The following is a 27011-nucleotide window of genomic DNA, read 5'->3' as shown; positions in this document are numbered from 1 at the left end:
CCGGCATGGCAGGTGTTTTGAGGGGGGAGAGGATAACTCAGCGCCCTTCACACACAAGAGGAGTTGTTGTGGATGTAGCTCTCTCCTGAGCATTGGTCTCACATTTTCTCTGACCAAGGCAGAGATTTCCCATTGGACACAGGCTTAGGGACATTTTTGCCATTCGTGACCAAATTCTCTGCCTATTTTCCTGAGTGGCAGCCAACTAGTGCCGCAGGTAAAGCCCTGGAGAGGGGGTCCACCCAGCCATATCTTACCAATTCAGCTGGGGGAAGGCTGCCCTTAAACCTGTGGCAGTGAAGTGGGGCTTAGGCTCTGTGCTGACTCCTCTGCTCCAGGGAATAAAGCACAGAGCAAGGAAGCTGGGACATGGGTCAAATCCATCCCCCATAGGACTCCACCGGCTGCAGGTGGTGACACACCAGGGCTGAGCTCAGAGTGTCATCCAACTGGCTTACAGCTCAGGCAGCTCGGCTGGCACAGCTGCTGGTTTAAAAGCATCCTTGTCTCTGACTCTCGTCACCCATAGCACTAACTTTAGCGTTTTATTTTACTCGGCAGTAATGCAAGGAACCCACAGGCCCGTATCTGGCAAAGGATGCGCTTAAGCAGTTAGCACAAGGCTTTGAGCACAGCTAATGGCCCACCAGTCACCCTGACTTTTGGGGAACGAGGATTCTGCGAAAGGTATGTTTAAGGGGTAGCTTGTGCCAGTAACCTCAACACCATGGAACTGATACTAGGCTTAGATATTTTAGGATAAAATGTTGGCAAATGCTTAACTGCAAACTTGCATTGATGACAAATTGATGTATATGGTAATAAGCCAAAATCATTCATATACATGCACTAACCCAGGGGCGGCAACCTTTCAGAAGTGGTGTGCAGAGTCTTCATTTATTCACTCTAATTTAAGGTTTCGCGTGCCAGTAATACATTTTAACATTTTTAGAATGTCTCTTTCTATAATCTATAACTAAACTATTGTTGTACATAAAGTAAATAAGGTTTTTAAGAAGCTTCATTTAAAATTAAATTAAAATGCAGACTAGTGGCCAGGACTCAGGCAGTGTGAGTGCCACTGAAAATCAGCTCGTGTGCCGCAGGTTGCGTACCCCTGTACTAACCTATAGGCTAAGGGCACCTCTAGATTTAGGGTGAGGAAGATAGAGATGGACCAGGGAGGCTGGGTGCTTGAATGGCTACTCATGACAGCCCTAGGCCCTAGAACAGACCACCATGTAAGAAAGGTCATTGGTGGCTGGTTAAGTGAGTGAGTGATCCGGATTGGTCTGGTTCATGCCAGGGACAGGGCCAGAGCTTGTCTCTTAAGGAGGGTTGAGTATATGAGTACATGGGAAGGCACAACAGCAAACCCTAACTTGGCATGACTGCTCTATCTTTGTGTGGTTTGGCATACGTGTCTCTTTACTCATTGTGCTAATGGAAGTGATTAAAGCTTTGCTCTGCCCTCAGTCTGTGTCCTCCTTGTTTACCCAACCAGGTACTGAACTCGATAACTGAACTTGACTCTGTTGGGCCTGATTCTGGGCCTAGAGCTCTATGATCCCCACCTCTTAAAGCAGAATTAACTGGATGAATCATCATCAATAATCACGCAAAGACTCAGGAACGCTCCATGCCTTCCTCAGCAAAAGGCAAGATTTGTCAGTACAGACACTTGGCCCCAGCTCTCGGTTTCAGCTGGCATCTGGCCCCATAACAGGCTGCACAGTGCACTCAGCAGCCCCTTCCATCACTGCTGAGGCAACGCCAGGACTTCTGGCGACCCTGCATGATGACACTGGGCATTAGAGTGACAGAGCTAGAGAGAACCACAGGCTCTGCCTATGTCCTGCAGCCTCGACAAAGTCTCCTTTTTGTGCTTACAACAGCCAGGCTCTGTGGCATTCCTGCTAGCGAGACTTGGCTGAACTGAAACCCTGAGTCTGAACATGGCCAAACTTCGGGGTGTTTGGACCCTGACTTCAGAGTAGGCCCTTCTCTATGGGAAGCCGTGATCACAGGGCCCAGATTTGAAAAGGAAAAGAAAGGAACCTGCTTTCTTGTTCTTTCCAAGGCCCTTGCTTCCCTGCCAAAGGGACACATCAAATCAGCTCTCTCCAGGCACTGCCTATGCAGTGTAGAGAGAACTCCTGTCTCCAGCATGTTACTGTAGCTGCTGGCAGGCTCTTGTGAGCACCAGACCTCTGCATTAATCCACCGGCCTCTGCTGCAGTCCCAGGGCGTGAGCGGGCGAGGCCTTAAGCAGGCTGTGGCTAGCAGGCTGGCTCCCGGGCTTGGACGCAGAGGGGAAGCTGGTCGATTTCAGGGGGTTTAGAAAAGGGAAAGCACAAACCACTGTGACTGAGTTTGGACACAGTCATTTGGCGAGACATAGACCACGCTGAAACCCAGAGATGCAGGTCAGCCTGCCTGGACACAGGAAACAGGCAAATGCGTCGTTTAAAAACACACCTGTATTTGGCGATTTCTTTTGAAGGGAATGTTAAACTTCAGAGTTCGTTTGTTTAAAAAAGGAACAACAGCTCAAGTTAAAAGTGTATCTAATAAGGCCACAAGGAGTTGTCGGGGCGCAGGGTTCACCAAGGGGTGGCGGCGAGGTATCCTGCAGCAAAGGCAGTGAGGCTGAGGTTCCCTTAGAGGTCCATGTCTGTGCTACCCGACGAGGTCTTCAGTGGGACAGAATCGAACCCATCAGACGTCCTCTGGGAACAGTAACAGAGAGGTTGTCAGTAGGCTCCGGTCAGCGCATCTCACCCTGCGCCAAGGAGAGCCTCCCATTGACTTATACGCCTATAGTGCCTTGGAGCCCACTGCTGGAGCAGGACCCATGGCACTAGGCGCTGTATGAACACACAACACAAAGGTGATCCCGGTCCCAATAGCAATCTGGGAAGAGCAGGATGGTTGTGAAACCTGGCACCTGTTTGTGATCCCTAGGGTCACGCCCTTAGGCTGAGGGCCCTGGTTTAGACAATTTCTCATCAGCTGGCAAAGACCCAGACAGTGAGCCGACGGTCGGAGAACAGGGGCAGCCCTGTACGCAAGGCTAGTGTGCCTTTGCCTTCAGCGGCCACCCCGTCTGCTAACGCATCTTGCAATCTGCTGCTCCAGCCCCACAACTGCTTTCCCCACTGCTCTGTGTGCCCCTCCCGCTCTCCCCAGCCTTGGGGGGGCAGGAGCATGAGGAGATTGGGGGTTCCAACCCTGCCTTTGTGAGCAGAGTTGCGCAGGTGGAAATAAGCGACACCTCCCACACCCCCGGGACTGTCACTGCATTGTGTGCAGACATGCTGACACCCCAGGGCCTGATCCCTGCAGCCTGGGGTATCCATGGAGACTCAGCTGGATCCAGCCAGGAGGGGCAGTGGGGAAGGAGAAACAGGTGGGAAGGCAAAAGAGCTTCACAAACCAGCACTGACTCCAGGCTGGGACTGTTCTGGGCTCATTTCCAGAGATGCTGACTATCCACGGTTCCAGCCCAGGGAGCTGCAGGGCACAGCGCCAGCTGTCAGATCCCCAATCCGCCAGCAAGGGGCTGCAAGCCAGGCAGCCTCTTAGCAAATGGGGAAGGCTGGTGGATTCAGGCCTTAGAAGCCACCATCCCCTACCTCAAAGATTCATTGAGCTTCCCTGCTGCCCACTGTCCCTCCAGACCCAGCACACGCTGCACCCTTCCCTCAGCTCAATATGGGATGAGACAAGTGAGCTGAAGGGCCAAGGGAGAAGCATCCCACACCCACAGTGAGACTCCTCCACGCCTGCCTCCATCCCTCCTGCATCTGGCCCCCTCTGGCCGAGGGTCCTGGAGGAGCCTCATCCCCCAGCTGGGGTGAGCTGGAGGGGCAGCACATGGCAGGTGGGAGGATGGCAGCAGATGCAGGGTGTGGAGCCTCTGAGCACTGCTGAATGGACATACAACCAGGGCTGGAGGCAAGCCTCGCATTAGCAGCTTACTCCTAGAAATAAATCACCTTCATTAGCGCTTCTCTAGCACCAGCCACCTGACAGTCCCCAGGAACTAGATAAAATAAGACCCAGCCTGAGACCTGCCCTGGCACAGGGGTCAGTCTCATTAGCCCCATTTCGGGGATGGGGAAGCTGAGGACCAGAGATGGGCAGTGACAGTATGTCTGCTGCAGAGCTGGGAGTCGAGCGGTGGCAGGCCCATGCTCATTTGTTATCTGAGTTATGGGAGCCTCGTTGTGCCGAGTGCTGCACACCGGGAGACAGGCCCTGCCAATGGGAGGGGAAGTGACTTGCAGGTCACGGTGCTCGGTGCTGAGTTGGAGCGTTGCTCTGGTGCCGGGGTGAGGGCCGACTCCATAAGGAGCGCTCTTAAGTGAATATCGTGCTCCTTCTTAGTCCTTGGCTTGAAGGACTTGCAAATTTTGCACTTTTCACTAACGTGCCCTTTGCCCAAGAAATGTAGACAGCTGCTGTGTGGCTCACTAACGGGCACGGGCCTCTTGCAGCAATTGCAGGGCTTAAAGCCTGGGGGACGGGGCATGCCCTGTCCCAAGACAAAGTCCCTTTTGGGACTTATGAAGTCTCTAACTATAGCTAAGGGATTTACTAACAGAAAACTATACACACTATAAAACAAGGATTAACAAGTTTGTACGAACCAGACAGCAACAGCACTATCTGAAGCAGCAACAGTTCCAGCACCGTCACTGGCGGCAAGAAGAACTAAGGGTGGGGGGAGTCGGCGATGCCCTATATACCACAACATATGCGCCCCACTCCAGGAGGCGCCAGAACTGGTCTCGACAGACACTGCTGAGGGAAAACACCTCCAGCACCAGTGCATGTGGCGAGCGCACACCTAGGTTGAACGGAAATGAGCAAGCACTCCAAGTAACTGCCTCATGAACAGTGCCGGGGTGGGAAAGTGGGTTCCAGTCCCAGTGATCACGGGCGGCACTCTGGGGGCAGGAGACTCCAGCGACAGATCTGGGACAGACCCAGGGCCCAGCACTGCTGCCTTGCGGTCAGAGCTAGTCCCAGGCCAGGGAAATGGGCAGAACCTGTGGAGTTTATTTGTATTTGAGCACATTACTGGGGTAAAGGCTGCAAAGTGGTTCATTGTAACCCTGCAGGTGAGAACACTGTAATCCTACATCACAGGGCAGGAGATGTGGCCATGGGGCTACAGGCATTAGCACAGGTGAGGGAGGGTGCCAGGGCTGTCAGTTTACACCACACAGCTGCTAGGTACTGAGAAAGCCTTGGGTGCCATGTGACAAGGATCTGAAAGCGAGAAGAGTCCTGGTGTAACTGCTTCCTCACTGGCTAGATGGAGGAGTTGCTCAGCATGGGAAGACAGCTTCAGCTTCTATTTGCAAAGCCCCAGTGGTTGAGATGCATGAAGCAGGGAGACACAGGGGCTGGGACAGGAGGCCCTGCAGGGAAAATCCCAGGATCAGCCAAGCTTGGGGAGAGCTTCCCAGAGAACCAAACTCCAAGACTGAGGTAAGTCTGCACTAGGGTGCCCAGACAGCAAGTGTGAAAAATCGGGACAGAGGGTAATAGGCACCTATATAAGACAAAGCCCCAAATATCAGGACTGTCCCTATAAAATCGAGACTTCTGGTCACCCTAGTTTGCACTTGGCCCTGTTCAGAGCAGACCAAGAACTCCCTGATCACACCTGGGGATTCCCATCCCTCCTATCTTTCACTACAGCACTAGGCCCCATCTGTCCTCCAGCTCTTTGCTCACTGCAGCTCTGGGGACGGGCATGCAAGGAATGTGTGTATGATCAGCGAGTGCTGTGGGGATTGAGGGGCTCTTAGAAACATTAGTGGTTCTGCCAAATCCCCACTGGCAAACTGGGTTGGGAAAGTGGGGCCCAGAGGTATTGGTGGCTTGCAAATGGTCTGCGTCTAAACTGGGAAAGGAACCCAGGAGTCCGGACTCTGAAGCCTGTGCCATAACCACAAGACCAGCGTCCCCTCTGTCACTCCGTGAGTACCCAGCAGCGTTTCTGCCCATCCTGTCAAAGCAAGTGGGTTCAAAGGCTTGCCTGTGATCTGGGGAACTGGTGACAGCTGCTGCCCTCAGCAACGGCACAGGAGACAGGCACCCACCTTGTAAGTGAAGGACTTTATCTTGCCAAAGAGAGATTTCTTGCTGGTGAATATCAGATCATCTTCCACATCTTCCCCCTCCATAATGGCACAGCTGTCGGCGGCTGGCAGCTCACTGTCCTTGGCAGTCGAGTTCATCACCAGCTTGGAGTATTTATACTCCAACCTTCAGGGGAAGGAAGAGCAGAGTGGATGGCCCAGGCCCTTTGTGTGGGCACCCCAGAGCTATACACAAAGGGATCTGTGTACTGTAAGGCCCTGGTTTTCAGAGGGTGCAGGATGGTAAAACCATCAAAAGATCTGGGGTGCAGTAAAAACGGGGATGCAGACATTGATCTCCCTGGGACAGGCGGGCTGTCCCTCTCTGCCGTGGCAGCGCTGCCTGGCAACTCTGGGAGCAGTGGCTCCTGGCAGCCCTTGTCCGCAGCTCCCTGGGCGCATCCCACTGAGGTGGAGTTTGTGCAAACAGCTGGGACATGCTGTATTTTCCAGGGTGCGGAGGCCAGGCAGCCACTTGAGCTGGTAGATCGGGGCATCGGGAGGCAGCTGAGCCTGGCATCCAGCAGCAGGGAGCGAGCTGTGAGGGAATGATTGTGTGGGCTCAAGGGGGGGACGTGTCCAATGAGACTGCCCCCCGGGCCAGGGTTTGCACCCAGCCTGCAGCAAGTGGGTCTGTCCCTGGCAGGGCCCCATGCAACCTCCCTGGAGACTGCAGTGAACAGGCGGTTCTAGTGTTAGGCACTACAGGGCACCGCTTTCCTCTCCCAGCCACATGCTGAGCAGTCCCTGTTCCAGCAGCTCGTCCAAGCTGGGAGTCAACTGGATGGGACACCCCCAGAGGAGGTGGTGCTGGCAAGCAGGGGACACTCCTCAGGACTAACCCCAGGGGAAGAGCCAGGTGGCAGTCCTCTAACAGAGTAGCAGCTACTCACTTTTGGTTTTTCTTCCAGAAATAGCAGGTCATGACAGTCAGCAGGACGGCCGCGCAGGTCCCGGCCGAGATCCCCACCTTGAGCCAGAAATCCATGGTTTTGCAGATGCTGACTTTCTGCTCTGGGAGGGGGACGCCGCCTGAGCACAGCTTCGGCTCCCGCCACACGTACGTGGTTCTCTGCAGGGTGCAAACAGACAAGCCCTCCCTTCAGTCCCACACGTCCCAGGAGTGTGGGGGTGCAGCCAGGCCCCCGGAGCAGCACCATGCCAAAGGGAGTCCGCTCCTTCTGGGGCAGCCCTGGCAGGAACGCATCCAGTAGCTCTGAGCTTGCTCTCTGCTCCCTTCAGGCCCTGCTGGACCATTCTCCACCGCCTCAACAGCTCCTGATTCCCCCTGACCTCCACTCGGAGGCAAGGACTGGGAATGGGCACTGATTCCCAGGGACTTGTGGGAATTTCCCACAGAATTGTGGGAGCCTGACCTCTGCTACAAGCCCTCTAGGCTCCCTGAAGACCTGCTGGGCTCTCCCAGAATGCTTTACGGCACTGGGGACTAAGAATCCTGCGGCAGCATCACTGCAATGCTGCATGGAGACGCAGCTCCATTGCGTGAGAGCTCACCTGGATCCCGCCAAGGCAGGCGCTGATGATAGCATGGTAATCGTAGGCAGAACAGAGGGGGCAGGCTGTGGAGGTCTCCCACAGGAAGTGAAACGTGCACCCGTCACACGTCCCATCAGGGCATTTACTGTCAGGAGAGATGAGGAGGATCCTTAGCTGCCAGCCCCAATAGCTGCCTGTAGCACGGCGTGACCAGGTGGGACTGCAGGTGAGCTGCAGCGTGACTCCAGGCACAGCATGCTTAGTGTCCAAGCCCTGGGGCCTGGCTGACAAGCTCTGGCTTGGGCACCATCCCCAGTGATACAGATCCTGCCGGCTGCTTTCCACCACCAGGCTAGCTGAGGCCATAATGCAGCTCTGCACTGGATCGTCACTCACAGCTCTGTTGCTCAAATGTGATGCAGGAACAACCCCAGCTGGCTCACCCATGGCCAGGCCCAGAGGGCTAACAAGAGTGAAGAGCAAAGAGAACTGTCTGCAGTCCCTCCCTTGGTCAGCAGCTCGGACGCACTCACACAGGGACACATGCACTGAAGAAGGTGGTAGTGCTGTGGGGGAAGCTCCCTGCTGTGACAGGCCAGGCCATGTTCTGCAAACCTGGCTCTAGTTTGGTTACAGAAACAGCCTCCCAAATCCTTGCACACATCCAAACAGCCCGGGAACCAGGGCCCACATCTCCAAGCGTGGCCACTGAGTTGGGCTGGCTCTGTTTCAGTGCACATGCACAGAGGTGCCAGGTGCTCACAGCTTCAGCGGATGCCAATGGGAAATGTGTGTCTCAATTTGGCCACCCAAACTCAGCAGCCATTTGTGAAAATGCAATATCCCAGAGTGGTGGGCTTGGAGAGAAACTGTGAGCTCTGTGCCCAGCAAGCACCAGATACTACCCATATCCAGGAGCTGGGCTGGAAATGGTGACCTGTTTGTGAAAAGCAGGCCTGGATGGTGCCAGAGGAGAAGGGAACCTGATGGAGGCTGGGGAAGGGACACAGGTCAGGGCTGGGGGTTGTGAACAGGGTCCGGCACTGCCCCAGCACAGTCCGGGGGAGCTTGGCTGAGGAGCAGGGCCAGTTTGGACTCAGGGCAGCCAGCTGGCCTCAGTCTAGCACACAGGTTTGAAAGCGGCCTTCAAGTTGAGCCAGCTGCTGCCCAGGGGCCTGAGGAAAGAATCTCTGGCTGTCCTGTGCAGGGCGGGGAGAACCCCTTCCACACTGCCTGTGGCTGCATTCCCAGCCTGCCCTTCACTCCCTTGCTGGGGGTTCTCCACAAGCAACACCCTGCAGCGGAGGCAGCTGGAATTTGGGCTGGGGAATGCTTCTGTGCTGTGAGCAGGAGGGGAGGCCCAGAGACAGCAGTTCCCAGCATGCAACACTCCACCTTGAGCCATGTGGCTGGGCCACTTGGTTTTCTCAGACATTTTGTATCACTACCAAGACAGGTCCCTCCGCTCTGGGGGCAGCGCTAGTGCAGGGAGGGCTCCAAGGGCCAGCTCAACCAGCTCACAGTGGGTCTGTATGCCACAGTCAGGGCCGGCTCTAGCAATTTCGCCGCCCCAAGCACGGCGGCACGCCGCGGGGAGCGCTCTGCCGCTCGCCGGTCCCGCGGCTCCAGTGGACCTCCCGCAAGCGTGCCTGCGGATGCTCCACCGGAGCCGCGGGACTAGCGGTCCCTCCGCAGGCACACCTGTGGGAGGTCCACTGGAGCCGCCTGCCGCCGTCCCGACAACCGGCAGAGCGCCCCCTGCGGCATGCCACCCCAAGCACGCGCTTGGTGTGCTGGGGCCTGGCACCTTGTCTACACTAGGGCTCCTGCAGTTGCTGCCAAGTGTGGGGCTGCACGACTGGGAGCAGTGCTGCTGGGGGCTTTCAGAAGGCCGAGGGCAGCTGGCTCCACGGCGTGCCTACTGGACACAGCTCTCCACCAGCTGGCAAGCTGCCACTGCAACCTGTCGCTGGGTAAACTATGGACACCAAACAGATCAACACCCTGTGATGCAAACAGCCCAGGGTCTTGCAGCCTGTTCTGCCTTGTACTGAGCCAGGAGCCTGCCCAGAGAGCAGCGGGGGGCCCACAGTGCACGGCAGCCCTGGTGCTTACCTTGGCAGAGACAGGGCTCCAGAGCCTGTCTTCAGGGGGTCACATCGCAGGTGGATGGCTGTGGCCCGCCCAGATCTGCAGGACTGGGTCACGTCATTGGACCTGCAGGTTAGGCAAAGGCACCGCACTTAGCAAGACCTCTGGTCTAGTGTGAATGCGCAGCACAGCCCAGCACTTCACAAGGCAGGTCACACAGTGGGGGTGGGGAGAAGATCCTTGTGCCCTCTTCCCCCAGCCCAAGGGGACAGTGGATATGACTGTGGTTCCCTTGCTCCCTGGAGTGGGGAAGGGAGGTGCTGGACTGCTCTCTAAGGGCCTGGCAAAGGCTCCACGTGGAGGTGGCTGCAGTTCTCTACAGCTTGGAGCGGAACTTGGCAATGCTGAGCTATGTAGGTGGCGATGGCGAGCAGGGACCCACGTGCCTGCCCCGCTGAACTTGAGGCCCCCGTTACCTGTAGAAGAAGATCACATCGGTCAGCCCCACGTTCCCAGGGGTAAAGTGCTCAGGCAGGGAGGTGATGTTGTCCAGGGTTGTTTCTGTCGTCACCCCTGAAATGACACCCAAGCTGATAAGGATCCTAGCCTAGAGTGGCTCCGCTCCAGTGCTCGCCTTGGGCGACTGGGAAGCCGGATGGGCTCCCAGCAAGTGCCGAGAGACATGCATAGCAGGCTGGTCACCTGCGCACTCACGGTAGATCAGTGAGCCACATTGGGCTCCTTATGGCCGGCATGTGAGCAGCAGGAACAGACAATCTGCAGGTGATGCTCAGTAAAACCGCCGCAGCCCCCTGCTCGCAGCAATGCCCATTGGGCTGCAGCGTGGTAACGGCACCGGGGGCGCCAGCTGCTCAGATGCAGCAGCAGCCACCACTTGCTGCCGACTGTGCAGGAGCCTGCCCCTGCCGAGCCCTGCGCACAGTCTGGTGCTGCTGGTGGGGGCTGAATGCCCAGGCACAGCAAGAAGGACTCCACTGCCCCTCTCCTCCCATGGGGTGCGCAGAAACATGCTAGCAGCCAGCCGCTTCCGGGAGCAGCATGGGGCCACAGCATGCAGGCAGCCTATCTGAGCCCTGCTCTGCCGCCAGCTGGGAGTCACCTGTAGTGAGCACCTTCTGGCCAGAACCTGCACCTCGCACCCCTTCCTGCACCGCACCCCCCTGCCCCAGGTCAGAACTGCCTCCTGCACCCCAATCCCCTGCCCCAGCCCGGAGCCCACCCCTACACCAAACTCTCTCCTAGAGCCCACCTCCCTCATTCCCCCCTGCACCCCAACATTTTGCATGTGATGCGGCTCTCGGAATATTTTGGTTACAGACAAAAACAAAAAAAAATGGTACTTCTTTGAAAGGTTGCCGACCCCTGCTCTAGAGTCTCTTAAGGTGTGGAGGAATTTCTTAGTTTTCTTGGCAAACTTGGTTTGATCCCTGGAACGGAAGACCCTCGAATGTAGTTTGGACTTCAATCAGAAAACCCAACAGCTGAAGCCAGGAAGCCCTCCTCACGACCACTGCCATGGAGATGGAACAAGTACCTGTGTCAGCAGCGTCCAAAGAAGCCTGTAGGGACGTCTTTGCAAGCAGCTGGCCTGTAGCAATGATTGCCTGAAACTGCTCCCTCTCATCCATTAGAAGATGCTCAGTAAAGGCATATTAGTGTGGCTATACTTTGTCATGAGGGCTTGGTAATTGGCAGTCCTACATGGAGCATGACTTGCAGCCAGATAAATCAAGATGCTTATAATCTTTGCCGTGTGGCATGGACTTGGGGTAGTGGTCCTGGCTGCCATGTTTGTTCACAGCATTGAGCTCATGGGAGTTTGCGGGGGATGTGAAAGTAAGAAGTCTGAGTTGTGGGAACGTTGTGTTTTGTGTCCACTCTCTTATGGTGGCCAGACCAGGCCATGTTATTTCTGCTGGGTCCACCACAGCCTTGTGGATGGGTAATGTGACACAGCCAGGGGAGGTGGTGTGCAAGCTGTCAAGTAGTTTATGCCGAGACTCCTTAAGGAGGCATCTGCCACCCTTTTAATAAGGTCCTGAAATGGGTTAAAATCAGCAGCCCAGGATGTGGTGGTGGGTTTGTTAGCGGAAGATGGAAAAATGTTGGTCGTAAGGAGTAATCTCTTTGTCTACTTTCACTTCCTGGTCCTCAAAAGGTCTCATCCTGTGGATCAGGAGCTCTAGAGAGAGACGCTGGTGGGGAGTCTCTTCTCTTCTCTTGATGAGAAGCACTAGGAGCCCTCGAAAACTGCTGACAATAAGCTGCCCAAGGGTCCAAGTAGGGCCACTAAGGTGATGCAAAAGGCATGTTCATACCATCTGGGTGGGGCTTGTCTCTCATGAGGGTAAGCTGGGTCTGCAGAGATCTCAGGAAGGTGGGCTCATTGGTAGCCCAAAGGAGAGCCTTGGATAGAAGGAGGGAGACCGATGAAAAATCCCCATCACCATCTTCCTCTTCATCGCTGGGCAGAGGTGGACCAGTCCTGGAAGTAAAGGGATACTTCGTCGGTATTGTGTGCATCTCCAACGAATGGGAGGTGATCAGTACCAGGAACGTGTTTGGGCCAAGCAGGGGAGATTCAGGCATTTCTGAAACCACCAAGTCCCTAGGAAAAGGAAACTCCTGTGGTATCGGGATGGGCAGTGTTGGTGAAGTGAGATTGCAGAGGTGGCTGTGCCACAAGGTGCTGACGGTACCAGAAGTCTCATGCGCTTTGATGAATGGACAGTAGGTGCAGGTCTGGTCTTTTATGGAGCTGAAGTACTAGGTACCGAGGCCCTAGGGAGCTCTGCCAGTACTGGTGCAGAAGAGCTGGTCTTCTCTGTACTGCTCCGTTCACCTGACAGTACCAATCTTCCAGAGCCGGAGCTCTTAAAGTCCTTAGGCTTGCTGGCTGTGACAGTACTTGAAGAGCCTGCAACCTCATGGGTACCGAGTCACAGACCCGTGGGTGCCAAGGTGATTGACCTGGCTGGCGACCATCTCTTTGCAGCAAATTATCTACCATGGGGACTTGAACCTGCTTCCTAGAGATTTTTTGAGAGGATGTCAACTATTTCCTCTTCAAAGCTCTTGGGGTGTGTTTTCCCAAGGAAGTTGACGTGGTTGGTCTGGTAGAGGAACATTGTACAAGGGGAGTCCCTGGGCCGGGGGCAGAGGCCAGTTGGAGCAAATGCTCCATCGTAAGGAGATGCAGTTTTAGTTCTTGGTTCTTTCTGGCCCTCAACTTTAACTTGAGGCAGAAATTACACTTCTGAGGAACACGTTACTCCCCGAGACAGCATATGCAGCAGGAATGTCTGTGACTGGCTGGGATAGCCTCCCAGCCTGAAAGGCAATGTTTAAACCTGAGCGAACTGGGCATACCCTTCCTGGGTCTCACCTCCCCTGAGGGGAAAAGGTAAGGAAAAAAGATAGATGGATGGGCAATAGCTGCTATCCCAGTAAGATTTTTATTTTCGGGTTAACCAAAGAACAAGCATGAGAAAGAGAAAGAGCAAGAGAAAGAAATACAGTTATGGTAATCTTAGCTCAGACCCGGCTGAGAGGGAACTGAGGTGGTTTGCACACACAGCACTAGCCCTGGTGCGGGGTGCGAGGCAGGGAGGGCGCATGCTGAGGCCGAATGGACACTGCTGCCTAAAATCTCCGATCTGAGGTGCATGGGGCACAAAGACACCTAGAGTTAAAAGAACCTAGAGGGAGGCACCCACGGGACACTACTCGAAGCAGCAGCATGTCCTTGGCCTTACACCGAGAAGGTGCCTCTCAGTGGAGCAGGGCAGGAGTCCAGTTTCTAGACTCTGGGCCTAGCACAAGGGCTGCAGGCCTGATCCTCCCTGCCCTGCCCTGAGTGGAGTCACTGACCCCAGTGCAAACTGTTGCCCAGCCTCAGTTCTCCACCACTGGCAGCAAGTGCAGGTCACCCCACTGTGCCCAGGAGCTCTCTGCTGTGGGACAGGGCTGGATCAGGCCCTGGAAGGCCAGTCCCCATCCCTGGACCAGGGAAAGAAGCACCTACCTATGACGCGGTCAGCCAGGCTCACAGGCTGGGAGGACACTATGGTTTTGTAGCCCATCACATCAGAGGGGACGATGATGGACTGGCACACGTAAGAAGTGACCGATTTCGAGAACTCTGCTTCCCCATCAGGGACCCGCATGTCGGTGACATTGTCCATACAGGTGGCCATCTTCCTTCCCTATGGTTAAGGAATAAAGCAGTCAGCCCCTGTCCAGCGTCAGCACTCTGCTTTCTTGGGGAGGAGGCCAAGCCACACGTGGTATGGGGATTTGAGGTGAATGTCTCTGACAACACTTCTCGGCCCAGACCTGTGAGACCCTGTTACCGTTGTGGGGCTCTCCGTGGCTGCAACAGCCTGTGTTGGCACTTGGGTCTATGGAGATTTCTAGTAAAATCCACTACTAAGTCACTGCCTGGCCAGCAAATTCATAAGAACATAAGAATGGCCCTACTGGGTCATATCAAAGGTCCACCTAGCCCAGGATCCTGTCTACCGATAGTGGCCAGTGCCAGGTGCCCCAGAAGGAATGAACAAAACAGGGAATCATCTAGTGATCCATTTCCTGTCACCCATTCCCAGCTTCTGGCAAACAGAGGCTAGGGACACCATCCCTTCCCATCCTGGCTAATAGCCATTCATGGACCTATCCTCCATGAATTTATCTAGCTCTTTTTTGAACCTTGTTATAGTCTTGGCCTTCACAACATCTTCTGACAAGGAGTTCCACAGGTTGACTGTGAGTTGTTTGAAGAAATACTTCCTTATTAATTTACTGCCTATTTATTTCATCTGCTGATCCCTAGTTTGTGTGTTATGAGGAGTAAATAACACTTCATTTACTTTCTCCACACCAGTCATGATTTTATAGACCTCTACCATATCCCTCCTTAGTCATCTCTTATCCAAGCTGAAAAGTCCCAGTCTTATTAATCTCTCCTCATATGACAGCTGTTCCATACCCCTAATTATTTTGTTGCCCTTTTCTGAACTTTTTCCCAACTCCAATATATCTTTTTTGAGATCGGATGGCCACATCTGAATAAAGTATTCAAGATGTGGGTGTACCATAGATTTATATAGAGACAATATGATATTTTCTGTCCTATTATCTATCGTTTTCTTAATTATTCCCAGCATTCTGTTCTCTTACTTGACTGCTGCTGCACATTGAGTGGAAGTTTGCAGAGAAGTATCCACAATGACTCCAAGATCTCTCTCTTGAGTGATAACAGCTAATTTAGACCCCATCATTTTATATGTATAGTTGGGATTATGCCTTACAATGTACATTACTTTGCATTTATCAACATTAAATTTCATCTGCCATTTTGTTGCCACAGTCACTCAGTTTTGAGAGATCCTTTTGTAGGTCTTAGCAGTCTGCCTGGGTCTTAACTATCTTTAGTAGAATTATAGAATATCAGGGTTGTAAGGGACCTCAGGAGGTCATGAAGTCCAACCCCAGCTCAAAGCAGGACTAATCCCCAACTAAATCATCCCAGCCAGGGCTTTGTCAAGCCTGACCTTAAAACCTCTAAGGAAGGAGATTCCACCACCTCCCTAGGTAACCCATTCCAGTGCTTCACCACCCATCAAGTGAAATTTTTTTTCCTAATATCCAACCTAAACCTCCCCACTGCAATCTGAGACCATTACTCCTTGTTCTGTCATCTGCTACAACTGAGAACAGTCTGGATCCATCCTCTTTGGAACCCCCTTTCAGGTAGTGGAAAGTAGCTATCAAATTTCTTTTGGCCCAATCCTCTAATCTGTCTAGGTCCCTCTTGTATTCCATCCCTACCCTCCAGCATATCTACCACTCCTCCAGTTTAGTGTCATCTGCAAACTTGCTGAGGGTGCAGTCCACACCATCCTCCAGATCATTAATGAAGATATTGAACAAAACCGGCCCCACGACTGACCCCTGGGGCACTCCACTTGATATTGGCTGCCAACTAGACATGGAGCCATTGATCGCTACCTTTGAGCCCGATGATCTAGCCAGCTTTCTATCCACCTTATAGGCCACATCTCCCAGCCCATACTACTTTAACTTGCTGGCAGAAGAATACTGTGCGAGATCGTATCAAAAGCTTTTGCTAAAGTCAAGGAATAACACATCCACTAGTAATTTTGTATCATCTGAAATTTTGCCACTTCACTGTTTACCCCTTTTCCCAGAACATTTATGAATATGTGAATAGAACTGGGCCAGAACAGACCCTGGGGACACCACTATTTACTCTCTCCATTCCGAAAACTGACCATCTATACCTACCCTTTGTTTCCTATCTTTTAACCAGTTACCAATCCATGAGAGTATCTTCCCTCTTATCCTGTGGCAGTTTACTTTGTGTAAGAGCCTTTGGTGAGGGACCTTGTCAAAGGCTTTCTGAAAATCTAAGTACACTATATCCACTGGTTCTCCTTGGTCCACATGCTTGTTGACCCCCTCAAAGAATTCTAGTAGACTGGTGAGGCATGATTTCCCTTTATTAAAACTATGTTGACTCTTCCTCAACAAATTATGTCCATCTATATGTCTGACAATATTGTTCTTTATTATAGTTTCAACCAGTTTGCCTGGTACTGAAGTCAGGTTTACCAGCCCATAATTGCCGGGATCACCTCTGGAGCCTTTTTTAAAAACTGGCATCACATTAGCTACACTCGTCATCTGGTACAGAAGCTGATTTAAATGATAGGTTACAAACCACAATTAGTCTGCAATTTCACATTTGAGTTCCTTCAGAACTCTTGGGCGAATACCATCTGGTCCTGGTAACTTATTGCTGTTTAATTTATCAATTTGTTCCAAAACCTCCTCTAATGATACCTCAATCCGGGACAGTTCCTCAGATCTGTCACCAAAAAGAATGGCTCAGTTTTGGGAATCACCCTCACATCCTCAGCCATGAAGACCGATGCAAGAATTCATTTAGTTTCTCCGCAATGGCCCTATCGTACTTTTTTTTTTTTTTTTTTCCAAGTACATCAGAAGCAGGAAGCCTGCTAAACAACCATAAATGAATGAGTGCTCCTTTAGCACCTCGATTGTCCAGTGGCCCCACTGGTTGTTTGGCAGGCTAACTGTTCCTCAAATTCTTTTTTTGCCTTCTTAATTGTATTTTTATACCTCATTTGCCAGTGTTTATGCTCCTTTCTATTCTCCTCGCTAGGATTAATTTCCACTTTTTACAGGATGCCTTTTTGCATTTCACTGCTTCTTTTACTTCGTTGTGTACCCACGGTGGCTCTTTTTTGGTTATCTTACTATGTGTTTTAATTTGGGGTATACATTTAAATTGAGCCTCTTATGGTGTCTTTAAAAAGTTTCCATGCAACTTGCAGGGATTTCACTTTTGGAACAGTATCTTTTAATTTCTGTTTAACTAACTTCCTTATTTTTGTGTAGTCCCCCTTTCTGAAATTAAATGCTGCAGTGTTGGGCCCCTGTGGTGTTTTTCCTGCCAAAATGGATATTGAATTTAATTATATTATGGTCACTATTACCAAACGGTCCAGATATATTCACCTCTTGGACCAGATCCTGTGCTTCACTTAGGACTCAGTCAAGAATTACCTCTCCTCTGGTGGGTTCCAGGACCAGCTGCTCCAAGGAGCAGTCATTTAAGGTGTCAAGAAACTTTATCTCTGCATCCTGTCCTGAGGTGTCATGTACCCAGCCAATATGGGGATAATTGAAATCCCCCATTATTATTATTGAGTTTATTTTAATTTTTATTTATTATTTTAATCTCCCTGAACATTTCAAAATCACTATTACCATCCTGGTCAGGCGATCAGTAGTATATCCCTACTGCTATATTCTTATTATTTGAGCATGGAATTACTATTCATGGAGATTCTGTAGTACAGTTTGGTTCATTTAAGATTTTTACTTCATTTGATTCTACGCTCTCTTTCACATATAGTGCCACTCCCCCACCAGCATGACCTGTTCTCTCCTTCCGATATATTTTGTACCTGGTATTACTGTATCCCATTGATTATCCTCATTCCATCAATTTTCTGTGATGCCTATTATATCAACAGCCTCATTTAATATGAGGCACTCTAGTTCACCCATTTTATTATTTAGACTCCTAGCATTGGTATATAAGCACTTTAAAAACTTGTCTCCTTTTAACTGTCTGCCATTACACGATGTAATTGAATGGGCCTCTTCTGTATTTGACCATTTCTGATCAGATCCTACCTGTATTTTATCATTTTCTATCCTCTTGTCCTCACTAGGACATAGAGATTCTCTATTAATAGATCCTCCCCTAAAAGATGTCTGAACCATGCGCTCCTCCACACCCGGCAGCTTTCCCCCAGCCCTTAGTTTAAAAACTGCTCTATGACCTTTTTAAGGTTAAGTGCCAGCAATTTTTTTTTTTTTTTTTTTAATAATTGGAGATATACCTATCTCCTAGAACTGGAAGGGACCTTGAAAGGTCATCAGGTCCAGCCCCCTGCCTTCATTAGCAGGACCAAGTACTGATTTTTTGCCCTAGATCCCTAAGTGGCCTCCTCAAGAATTGAACTCACAACCCTGGGTTTAGCAGGCTAATGCTCAAACCACTGAGCTATTCCTCCCCACAAATCTGGTTCCATTTTGGTTTAGGTGGAGCCCATCCTTCCTGTGTAGGCCCCCCCTTCCCCAAAAGTTTCCCCAGTTCCTAATAAATCTAACCCACTCCTTCCTAAATCATCATTTCATCCACGCATTGAGATGCTGCAGTTCTGCCTGTCTATCTGGCCCTGCGCGTGGAACTGGGACCATCTAAGAGAATGCTACCATGGAGGTCCTGGACTTCAATCTCTTACCTAGCAGCCTAAATTTGGCCTCCAGGACCTCTCTCCTACCCTTCCCTATGTCATTGGTACCTACATGTACCATGACCACCGGCTCCTCCCCAGTACTACATAAGTCTATTTAGATTTCTCAAGAGATCCACAACCTTCGCACCAGGCAGGCAAGTCACCATGCGGTTCTCCCAGTCATCACAAACCCAGCTATCTATGTTTCTAATGACTGAATCGCCCATTACTAATACTTGTCTCTCTTTAATAGCTGGATCTCCCTCCCGTGGAGGAGTATCCTTAGTGTGACACGATACCCCAAAATCATCTGGAAGGAGGGTCCCACTTACGGGATGGTTTCCCTCTGCTCCAGTTGGATGTTCTCTTCTCCTGGGACCTTCATCCTCCTCAATAGCACAGAGGCTGTCAGACTGTTCTACAGTGTCCTAGAAAGTCTCAACTATGTACCTCTCTGTCTCCCTCAGCTCCTCCAGTTCAGCCACGCTGGTCTCCAAAGCCCGTACACAGTCTCTGAGGGCCAGGAGTTCCTTGCACCAAATGCACATATACGCCACCTGCCCATAGGGCAAGTAATCAGACATGCTGCATTGGGTGCAATAAACTGGGTAGCCCCCACTCTGTTGCTGGACTCTGCCCGCATTGTCTTCTCACTCCTGCAGCTGGGTCCTTTGTTGTTGTTTTGTTTATATGGGAGGGGGAAGGGTGTTTTTGCCTTTTAAGTTTAAAGAATGTTAAGTTCTAGCCCCTGCTCACACTCCCCCATGGAGAACTTCCCTGTTGGCTGCTCCTGGTCGCTAGCTCCTCTGGTCTCTTAGGCAAAGACTTTTTAAAGCCCTGGTCTCCCTGAGTAGCCCCGTCCCCTGGTCAAAGTGCTAAAAGGCTTAGGGATCACAGCCTGTTAAGAAACACTCAGCCTTGCCTAGCAGGCCACTAGGCTCAGCACACACACAGTCAGCACAAGGTCCCCCAAACAAACAGAGCACACGGTACATTTCAGTCAAGCAGCAAGCACAACACAAACACAGACTTAGGGTGAACAGATGTTCCGATTTTGGGGTCTTTTTCTTATATAGGTTCCTATTACCCCCACCCCCTGTCCCGATTTTTCACATTTGCTGTCTGGTCACCCTACCCAGACTCATCCCCCTTGTGTGCTCAGCTGCACTGAATCGACCCAATTCTAAATGAAAGATGTATGTGTCCATGGCGCCACCTAGCGCCCCTGGGAGAGAGCCCATCTGTCCTGTCTCTGGGTGCCTAGCATGGTGCCTCGCTTTGTACAGGCTGAATTTCACCCCAAGTCATTTACATCTCCAAACAACTCATTACAGGGCTACAAGATTTTGGCCATCAGGAGACAAAATAAAGATCTGCTTCATTTTCAATCACCTTGTGTTTCTGTATACTGCTTATTACCCCTACACACCAGAGATGGCTGCATCTCAGGGTGCAAAATGTCTGTATTTTTCAAAGTGCCTTGGGATCCTTCAATTCATACCAAAAGAGGGCTGTGACTGCATCTATTAATGAGGATTCTCAATATCCTAGTAAAGAGGAGATGATAGGAGTTGATAAAAGTACAAGTAGGAATCAAAGGAAAAGTCAAATGCAAAAGAGTCCCATTCAGTTACATCACATGGGGGCAGACAGCTAAACAATGACATTTTATAAGTGCCTGTATACAAATACTAGAAGTCTGAATACTAAGATGAGTGAACACGAGTCTGGTATTAAATGAGGAGACTGATTTAACAGGCATCCCAAAAACTTGGTGGAACAATGATAATCAATGGGACACAGTAATACCAGGGTATAAAATATCCAGGACTGACCGAGCGGGTCGTGCTGGTGGCAGAGTGGCACCGTATGGGAAAACAGAGAGTCCAATAGAATAAAAATCTGAAATGAATCAATCTGTGCCATAGGATCTCTGGAAAGAAATGTCATGCACGATCAATAAAAGTATAGGCATATACAGCACTACTGACCACCTGACCAGGATGGTGATGGTGACTGTGAAATGTTCAGGGAGATTAGAGAGGCTATAAAAAACAACAACTCAATAATAATGGGGGATTTTAACTATCCCCATATTGCCTGGGTACATGTTACCTCAGGATGGAATGCAGAGATAAAGTTTCTGGACACAATAAATGACTGATTCTTGGAGAGTTCTGGAACCCACAAAAGGAGAGGCACTTCTTGATTTAGGCCTCGGCTGCACTACACAGTTTTGTCGACAAAACAGTGGACGTGTACGCACTCAATGTTGAGCTGAAGCTGGTTTGCACCGGTTCACAAAAACCGGTTGTTAAATTTTAGAAACTGCTGTAGAACCGGTTGCAAAAGGGGTGGGCGGGTGGATGGACGAACTCCGGCCTGTAGGCCACGTCCAAATGGGGAGGCTCCCCCGGCCCCTCCCGCTCCCCCCCCCTCGCAGACCCGCAGCATGCTGAGCCACCAGCACCAGCGAAGCTCTGCAGCTCCTGCCACTTTGAGCGGCATGGTAAAGGGGCAGGGCAGGGCAGGGCAGGGCAGGGCGGGGGCGGGCTGGGAGGAGGGGTGAGCCAGGCCACCCAGAGGGGGCAAGTGGGGCAATTTGCCCTTTGCCCCTTGCCCCAGAGGGGCCCCCATGAGAATCTCTGAGGTTCCGCCTCCACCTTCCCCCCCCCCAACTTCCCCATTCCCTGTCCCCTGACTGCCCCCACAGAACCTCTGCCCCATCCAACTCCCGCCCCACTCCCTGTCCCCAGAACCTCTGCCCCTTATCCAACCCCCCTGGCCCCGGCCCCTTACCATGCTGCTTACCCTCAACTCCCCCCTCTCCCAAAGCCTCAGTGCACCGCGTCCAGGAGCGGCCCTGGACAGTGCTGCAGTGGCGTGGCTCCAGTGGGGTCTGAGCTCCTCCCGCTACAGCCATGCCATCGCAGCGCTGTCCAGGGCCACGCCTGGACGCAGCGCACTGAGGCTCTTGGAGAGGGGGGAAGGAGGGCTAAGAAGCGGGGTGGTTGGATAAGGGGCAGGGAGTCTCAGGGGCAGGGAATAGGGTGTGTGTGTGGATGGGGCAGAGGTTCGGGGGGGGCAGTCAGGGGACAGGGAACGAGGGGGTTGGGTAGGCCTGCGAGTTCTGGGGGTCTGTCGGGGTGGTGGTGGATGGGGTCAGGGCAGTAAGGGGACAGGGAGCAGGGTGAGTTGGGTAGGGGGCTGGGTCCTGGGGGGAATTTAGGGTTAGGGGTCTCGGGAGGGGGTGGTCAGGGGACGAGGAGTAAGGGGAGGTTATGAGTCGCAGGTTGTGAAGGGGCAGGAGGGGGCAGGACGTGGATTGGGGTCGGATGGGGCAGGAGACAGGCACGTGGGGCTTGTACTCACTGCATGGTTCCCTACTGGGTCTTTGGCGGCACTTCGGCGGTGGGTCCTTCACTCACTCTGGGTGAAGGACCCGCCGCCGTAATGCCACTGAAAACCCAGAGCGAGTGAAGACCCTGTCGCCGCCACTGCTGAAGTGCCGCCAAGGTCCTGGTAGGGAACCTGTTCTTAGGATTTTAGGAGCTCATCACTGTACACACTGCAATGCTGCTCCTTCCAACATAACATCCCGGCTAGGCTGACATCATAAAACCACCTCGACAAGCGGCAGAGCGCTTTTTGCAATGTAGTTAGAGTGACGCAGCGTCAGTACAGACACTGCGCTTGGTTTTGTCGCCTTAATTGGTTTCCAGAAGGTGTCCCACAATGCCTATCATAACTGCTCTGGTCAACAGTTTGAACTCCACTGCCCTGAAGGTACAGAGATATGCACCCCTCCCCCGTTTAAAGGCCCAGGAATGTTTGAAATTCCTCTTCCTGTTTGCTCATGCATGTACAGTTCACACAGGATCTTCCCAGTTGACCACACTGGCTTTCTGCAGCAGATGCTCTCCTCTGTTGGATCTGCTAAGCTTGGGAGGAGAGGATTGATTGGTAGTGGCATGCAGGAGAAGGGGCATGAATGGAACACGCACCGTTGTGCTAAAATCAAGGAGCTGAGGCAGGTGTACCAGAAGGCAAGGGAGGCCAACCATTGCTCTGGTGCGGTGCCAAAGATCTGCCACTTCTACAAAGAGCTGCATTCCATCCTCAGCGGTGACCCACCACCAAGAGCCCTATGGGGATCCTGGGGGGGATGGAGGAAGCCGCCAGCGGACTGATCCCCGATGAGGAAGTGGTGGATGAGAAGGTGGAGCTGGAGGATGACGTGAAGCCCATGGCAGGGTTGTCCAGTGGAGTGGCGAGTTGAGTCAGGACCTCTTTTCTACTCTGGAAGGGTCTAGCCAGTCCCAGCACTCTGGCAGTGGCGCTCACGATGCAGGAAAGGGGAGCTCCGGTAAGTGTACGGGGAGAGGAGAGTTGGCTCCGATGTACTTTGTTATATGGTAGAGGAGGGATAAGGGACAGAAATTAACAACAGAGCCTGTACATCTGCGCAATGGGGCCACAATGGAAATGTTTGTTAACATACAGGGGACTTTCCTGTAGGTATTCTGCAATCCTATGCTGAAGGTTCCTTGGGAGAGCTGCCTTGTTTCTCTCCCCACTGTAGGAAAGTTTGCAATACCACCTGGCAATATTTCTGCAGGGGCCAGAGCGGCACACAGGCAAGCAGCCTACAGAGCAGCTCTGAAGCCGCACACATGCAGGAGATGCTCCCTTGCATCCTGGGTTACCCTTAGGAGTGAGATATCGGGTTTGATTACCCCAGCCTGTGGAAAAGAGTGCCAATATTCAAGGCTCTCTAGCCGCTCACAGTAACCCCCTTCACAAATCTCCCTTTGTTCCTTCCTGCCCTTTCCCCCTTGCCCTCCCACCCTGTGAATTCACCATAATTGGGACTCCCTAGCCAAGGGACGCTGAGAAAGAGGTGTATGTAACTTCTGTGATTCAAGCTGTGAGTGCACTCACAATACAGTCTCTGTTCATTGTTTCTTTGCCTTTTGCAGATATGCCCTTGAAGACCCACTCCTCCATACTGGTGGAGAGCCTCCATCAGATAAGTAATGCAGCACTTCAAGAGCGTGGTGGGAGACAATGAATGAAAAACTGAGGCTGGATGGCCAGGGAAGGACACAGAGTCAAGAGCAGATGATAAAGCTCCTGGAGATCCAGATAAAGCTCCTGAAGGTCCGGTTTTGTTCAATATCTTCATTAATGATCTGGAAGATGGCGTGGACTGCACCCTCAGCAAGTTTGCAGATGACACTAAACTGGGAGCAGTGGTAGATACGCTGGAGGATAGGCATAGGATACAGAGGGACCTAGACAAATTAGAGGATTGGGTCAAAAGAAATCTGATGAGGTTCAACAAGGACCAGTGCAGAGTCTGAGTGGCTAGGCAGCAGTTCTGCAGAAAAGGACACAGGGGTTACGGTGGACGAGAAGCTGGATATGAGTCAACAGTGTGCCCTTGTTACCAAGAAGACTAACGGCATTTTGGGCTGTATAAATATAGAGGCATTGCCAGCAGATCAAGGGATGTGATCTTTCCCCTTTATTCGGCATTGAGAAGGCCTCATCTGCAGTACTGTGTCCAGTTTTGGGCCCCACACTACCAGAAGGATGTGGAAAAATTGGAAAGAGTCCAGAGGAGGGCAACAAACATGATTAGGGGGCTGGAACATATGACTTATGAGGAGAGGCTGAAGGAACTGGGATTGTTTAGTCTCAGCAGAGAAGGATGAGGGGCGATTTGATAGCTGCTTTCAACTACCTGAAAGGGGGTTCCAAAGAGGATGGTTGTAGACTGTTCTCAGTGGTAGCAGATGACAGAACAAGGAGTAATAGTCTCAAGTTGCAACGGGGGAGGTTTAGGTTGGATATTAGGAAAAAAATTTTCACTAGGAGGGTGGTGAAGCCCTGGAATGGGTTCCCTAGGGAAGTGGTGGAATCTCCATCATTAGAGGTTTTTAAGGCCCGGCTTGATGAAGTCTTGGCTGGAATGATTTAGTCGGGGATTGGTCCTGCTTTGAGCAGGGGGTTGGACTAGATGACCCTCCTGAGGTCCCTTCCAACGATGATATTCTATGATTCTATGAAAGAGATGATGGAAGTCCCTATTACCCTGCAATCTGAGCCAGTGCCCAACTCCCCCTCCAGCCACTACAGAACTCCGGTCCATGCCTTCCCCAAACTCTCCCATCACATTCTGTGTGTGTTCCCGGTCCCTCACAGTATCCCATGCACTCCACGCCTAGGGACTGCTTTCCCAACGAAAGATGGAGTTAGGAGAGCCCTAACCACGAGACTGCTCCTCATTGTCATATCCTGTTTGACTAAAATTTTGAGTTTTATCTGGTTATTAAACTTAAGTCTTTGAAATAAAATGAGTCATTATTTGTGACACACATACATCACTGGGTGCTAACATTGAAACACAGAGGCTATCAGTAAGAATATTTGCTCCTTGCAATTAATACTCAAGAAGCAAACTCTACAGGGGTAATTCATGGCAGCACGCAAACAATGCCTGGCCGAATGCATCACGTACAGACACATTATTGGGAATCATTGTCAAAATGCTCCTTCAAAGCCTCCCTGATTCAAATAGTCTCCCGCTGCTGCCCTTGTATCTGACTGCTCAAAATCAGCAGCTAGCCTATCAGCCTCAGCAGCCCAACCCTGGGGAAAATTTTCCCTCTTCGATTCACAAATATTATGCGGTGTGCTGAAGAGATTTTAGCTGGGGGCTGTATTGTAGCAGGCCACAATGACCATCAGAATATTTTCCTCACTGAGGTCTAACTGGCAAAAAAGACAGCACTAGTGAGCATTTCATCGGCCAAGGCCCATTCAACAGTCATTCGGCATCTGCTGCACCCGTTGTTGAAGTGCTCCTAGCTGGTGTCTAGGTTCCCAATGTAAGGCTTCATGAGTCACAGGAGCAAGGGGTAGGTGGGGTTTCCAAGGATCACTATGGCATTTCTACATCCCTCATTGGAATCTTCTGGTCTGGAAAGAAAATCTCAACATGCAGCTTTCTATACAGTCCAGTGTTCCAAAAAATGCATGGGAGCATCATGCACCTTCCTGGACCACCCTGCACTGATGTCAGTGAAACAACTCCAGTATTCCTCCAGCACCTGAAAGACCCTGGAGAAGTAGCCCTTTTGGTTGATGTACTCCATCACAAGATGGCCGGGAGCCAACATTGCGCCCCGCCACAGTCAGAGAATCCCATTGCCTAGAAACTATCAATTATTTCCTGCACATTACCCAAAGTCACAGTCCTTCTTAGCAGGAGGCGATTAATAGCCCTGCACACTTGCATCACCGCAACCCCCATGGTGGACTTTCCAACTCCAAACTGATTCACAACTGACCGGTAACAGTCTGGAGTGGGCAGCTTCCACACAGCAATCGCCACTTGCTTTTCCACAGTGAGGGCAGCTCTCATTCTGGCGTCCTTGCGCTGCAGTGCTGAGGCAAGCTCTTCACACAGTTCTGGGAAGGTGGTTTTGCACATCTGAAAGTTCTGCAGCTTGTCATCTCATACATGCATCATGATGCAATCCCACCACTCAGTGATTGGTTCCTGAGCCCAATACCAGCGGTCCACCATGGCAAGCTGTTCCGTGAATGCAAGCAGCACTCTTGAATTATTTGTTTCCATGGCAGACAGCAGGGCAGGCATCACCAATTCACTCTCTGTTTCGCAGCTCATGAAGTACTGCAGGACCAGCCACGTTGTGTTCATAACACTCATCACCAGACTGGTCAGCAGTTCAGGATCCATGCTGTCAGGCAGAGATTGTCGGTGCACAGTTTACAAAGGCTGCTGAAAAACCAGCACGAAACAAAGTACAAAGGCCACGGAATGATGGGATGGAAAGAACTGCATTATGGGATAGTGAGCACATCCTCACGATGCACCGTGATCTGTTCCCAGAGCTCCCAGCAGTAGAGGGTGACAAAGGGTGCAGAGTTGCACAGTGTGATAGCTACCTACAATGCAAAGCTCTCCCTGTCAATGCAAGAGCAATGACTGTGGATGCGCTCAGCTGACACAAGAAGCATTGTGTGGATGTGATCATTGACATAATTTAAGTTGACTTAACTCTGTAGTGTAGACATAGCCTTAGTCCTAAATGAAGCACAGTATCTGGTCCAAGAGGTGAATACACCTGAATCGCTCAGTAACAGTGGTCATAATATAATTAAATTTAACATCCTTATAGTGGGGGTGGGAATGCCAAACAAGCCCACCACAGTAGCATTTAACTTCAAAAAGAGGAACTGCACAAAAATGAGGAAGTTAGTTAAATGGAAACTAAAAGGAATAGGTCACAAAAGTGAAATGCCTGCAGCTACATGGGAACTTTTAAAAAACACCATAATAGAGGCTCAAATTAAATGTATA

At 51.5% G+C, this 27011-nt stretch overlaps 1 protein-coding gene across 1 annotated transcript in view; it reads right to left on the bottom strand.

Annotated features, from left to right (window-relative positions):
* Positions 1 to 2490: 2490 nt before the first annotated feature.
* ELAPOR1 (endosome-lysosome associated apoptosis and autophagy regulator 1) overlaps positions 2491 to 27011 on the bottom strand; it is an 82114-nt gene continuing 57593 nt past the window's right edge. Inside the window, exons 16-22 of the mRNA XM_032799655.2 lie at positions 13789 to 13969; positions 10220 to 10316; positions 9768 to 9869; positions 7671 to 7797; positions 7049 to 7227; positions 6117 to 6282; positions 2491 to 2729 (exon numbers count right to left, since the gene is read on the bottom strand). Of these exons, the coding sequence (XP_032655546.1) occupies positions 2661 to 2729; positions 6117 to 6282; positions 7049 to 7227; positions 7671 to 7797; positions 9768 to 9869; positions 10220 to 10316; positions 13789 to 13969 (921 nt within the window). The 3' untranslated portion in view covers positions 2491 to 2660. The remainder of the gene's footprint in view (positions 2730 to 6116; positions 6283 to 7048; positions 7228 to 7670; positions 7798 to 9767; positions 9870 to 10219; positions 10317 to 13788; positions 13970 to 27011) is intronic.

The sequence above is a fragment of the Chelonoidis abingdonii genome, chromosome 4 (assembly GCF_003597395.2).
Source record: "Chelonoidis abingdonii isolate Lonesome George chromosome 4, CheloAbing_2.0, whole genome shotgun sequence".
NCBI classification, from domain to species: Eukaryota; Metazoa; Chordata; order Testudines; family Testudinidae; genus Chelonoidis; species Chelonoidis abingdonii.
Note: the sequence above shows the minus strand (reverse complement) of the source record. Positions and strands in the feature narration are given on the sequence as shown.